Source organism: Verticillium alfalfae, genomic scaffold (assembly GCF_000150825.1).
Source record: "Verticillium alfalfae VaMs.102 supercont1.4 genomic scaffold, whole genome shotgun sequence".
NCBI lineage: Eukaryota > Fungi > Ascomycota > Sordariomycetes > Glomerellales > Plectosphaerellaceae > Verticillium > Verticillium alfalfae.
In genome coordinates, this window is record NW_003315035.1 from 1,283,120 (window position 1) to 1,285,148 (window position 2,029).

General features: G+C 56.3%; 1 protein-coding gene across 1 annotated transcript; it reads left to right on the forward strand.

The window, feature by feature from the left end:
- Positions 1–892: 892 nt before the first annotated feature.
- On the forward strand, positions 893–1,995 carry VDBG_03829 (PX domain-containing protein; the record flags this gene model as incomplete). The annotated part of the gene is made up of 3 exons (XM_003005830.1): positions 893–1,354; positions 1,432–1,610; positions 1,887–1,995. 3 exons carry the CDS (start codon positions 893–895, stop codon positions 1,993–1,995), a joined length of 750 nt encoding a protein of 249 aa, XP_003005876.1.
- Positions 1,996–2,029: the final 34 nt, after the last annotated feature.

Here is a 2,029-nt window from a genome sequence, read left to right on the forward strand (position 1 = left end):
GGCCCACTGCGGGCAAGCTGTAGCGGACGCCTCTTGCCGCCAACCGGGGCGTCATCTGAGTGCGGACAAAGACCCGAGCCCTGAAGTCATTCGACCATGGACATGCCGATGAGCTGTTGTCTACAGAGCTGGCTGGGCAGCTGAATGCTTGCCTCAGGTCGAGGTTCAATGTTGCAAATCGCCGTTCTTCGTGGATAGAGGAGAAACTCGACAATAGGCATCCATGCCATGGATAATTGCCAGCACTGGGCAAAGACTGGTGCTAAGGAGCCAGAAAGAACCTTGCCATTCGCACATCAACTTTCACTGAAGTGTCCCGATGCACAATGGTCGCCGTCATCGGGTCCACCTGAACATGTCCTCCCTGATGGATGGGACTGGCATGCTTCCTGAGGTGGTGTAGCATCAGAGGGCTGCCCCGCGATGCTGATAGTACTAGTGCCCCACCATTCCTCATGACGGGACGCAATGGAGAGGCAGCTAGCGCGCAGGATTGGTTGCAGAACATTTGCGATCACATCACCCAGCCACGCTGCCTGCTGTGACGACTGGGATCAGAACCGGGATCAGGCCTAACCCTTCCAGAAGCACTCGTCAGAAAGCTTCACTTCCATGCGATCCGGGCAGCAAGGCCATCACCCATCCTTCTCAATTGACCAGTCCCGCATCACCGATTGCAACCATCAGATCCGCACGACTACGACTGCGCCTGAACACCCCAACAATATTATTACAGCTGCCGCACGGCGTACCGAGAAGCGCAGATTGAGAACGAGGCTCTCCCGATTCTTCGGATTCCGCCCAGACGAACCTTTGACATTGCATCCGAGAGCCACGACGCACGCTTCGGGCTTCTTCCAACGCTCGGTACACTGCCATTCTGCATGGTTTCATGGACCCCGCCACCGACCTGGAGGCCCGCAGCACTGGCAACGGCACTGGCCATGATGATGGTGTAGGCGGAGCCAGCAATGGCTCAGGCACCAAGCTCACGACTCCCACGAATGCCGTCGGGACGGCTGCCAATGGCCCGCCGAGCTCTGACGACGACGACGCCGCGCACGACGACTCGGACACGTGGGCATCTGCCGTTACCAGTCCGGCGTCCATCACTTCACCCCCATATTGGACGAACAGCCACTCCCATCAAAGGTCCATATCCAACATGTCGGCCGAGTCTGTCCTGCCAGCAGGCGCCATCACCATGCAAGATCACGAGGCCAGCGACCCCGACCATCGCAATAAGGCTTGTTGGGCGAAGAGCGTCGAGATTGTTGATCACGTTGTGATCAACGGCAGCGCGACCAACATCGGTGCCTTTGTGGTTTGGAATATCAAAGTCGAGACGCTGCGGGTCAGTTGTCCCTCCCTTTTCTGTAGCAGACAGATGGCATGTGATGGTGTACTGACTGGAACTGCCCACTTCTCCAGGGAAGTTACATGAACATCCGCAAGCGCTACTCCGAATTCGACGATCTGAGGGAGAAGCTGATGATGACATTCCCACACTTTGAGGCTGCCGTTCCGCCTCTCCCACCGAAAAGTGTGATATCGAAGTTTAGACCCAAGTTCCTCGACAAGCGGCGGCAGGGCCTCCAATACTTCCTCAAGTATGTTCAGCCCAGCCCCCCCCCCCCCCCCTCTCTGACGCTCGCAACCAGCAGTACATGTCGGGAAAACGATGGCTAACCGCCGTAGCTGTATTATGCTCAATCCCGAGTTCTCTGGGTCTCCGGGGCTCAAGGATTTCCTTTTCTCGTGACACAACACATTGGAATAGCGTACATATAATCTCCTGTTTGACCCGACACAGGTTGCCGGAGCGGATTGAACATAAGAAGCACTGCTATCACAATACGATAATGATAATGTTTTGGATGGGCCAGCTTGGCGCGCTTAGCTTTGAACAAATCCCCCAGACATGACGACTTGTCTGACGACGAGAGATACTGCCGCTGTGACGTGGAGAACCGTAGTGGACAGCAACGCCAGTGAATGCAGCAAGGACGGGCAGGAACCCGATGCTCCC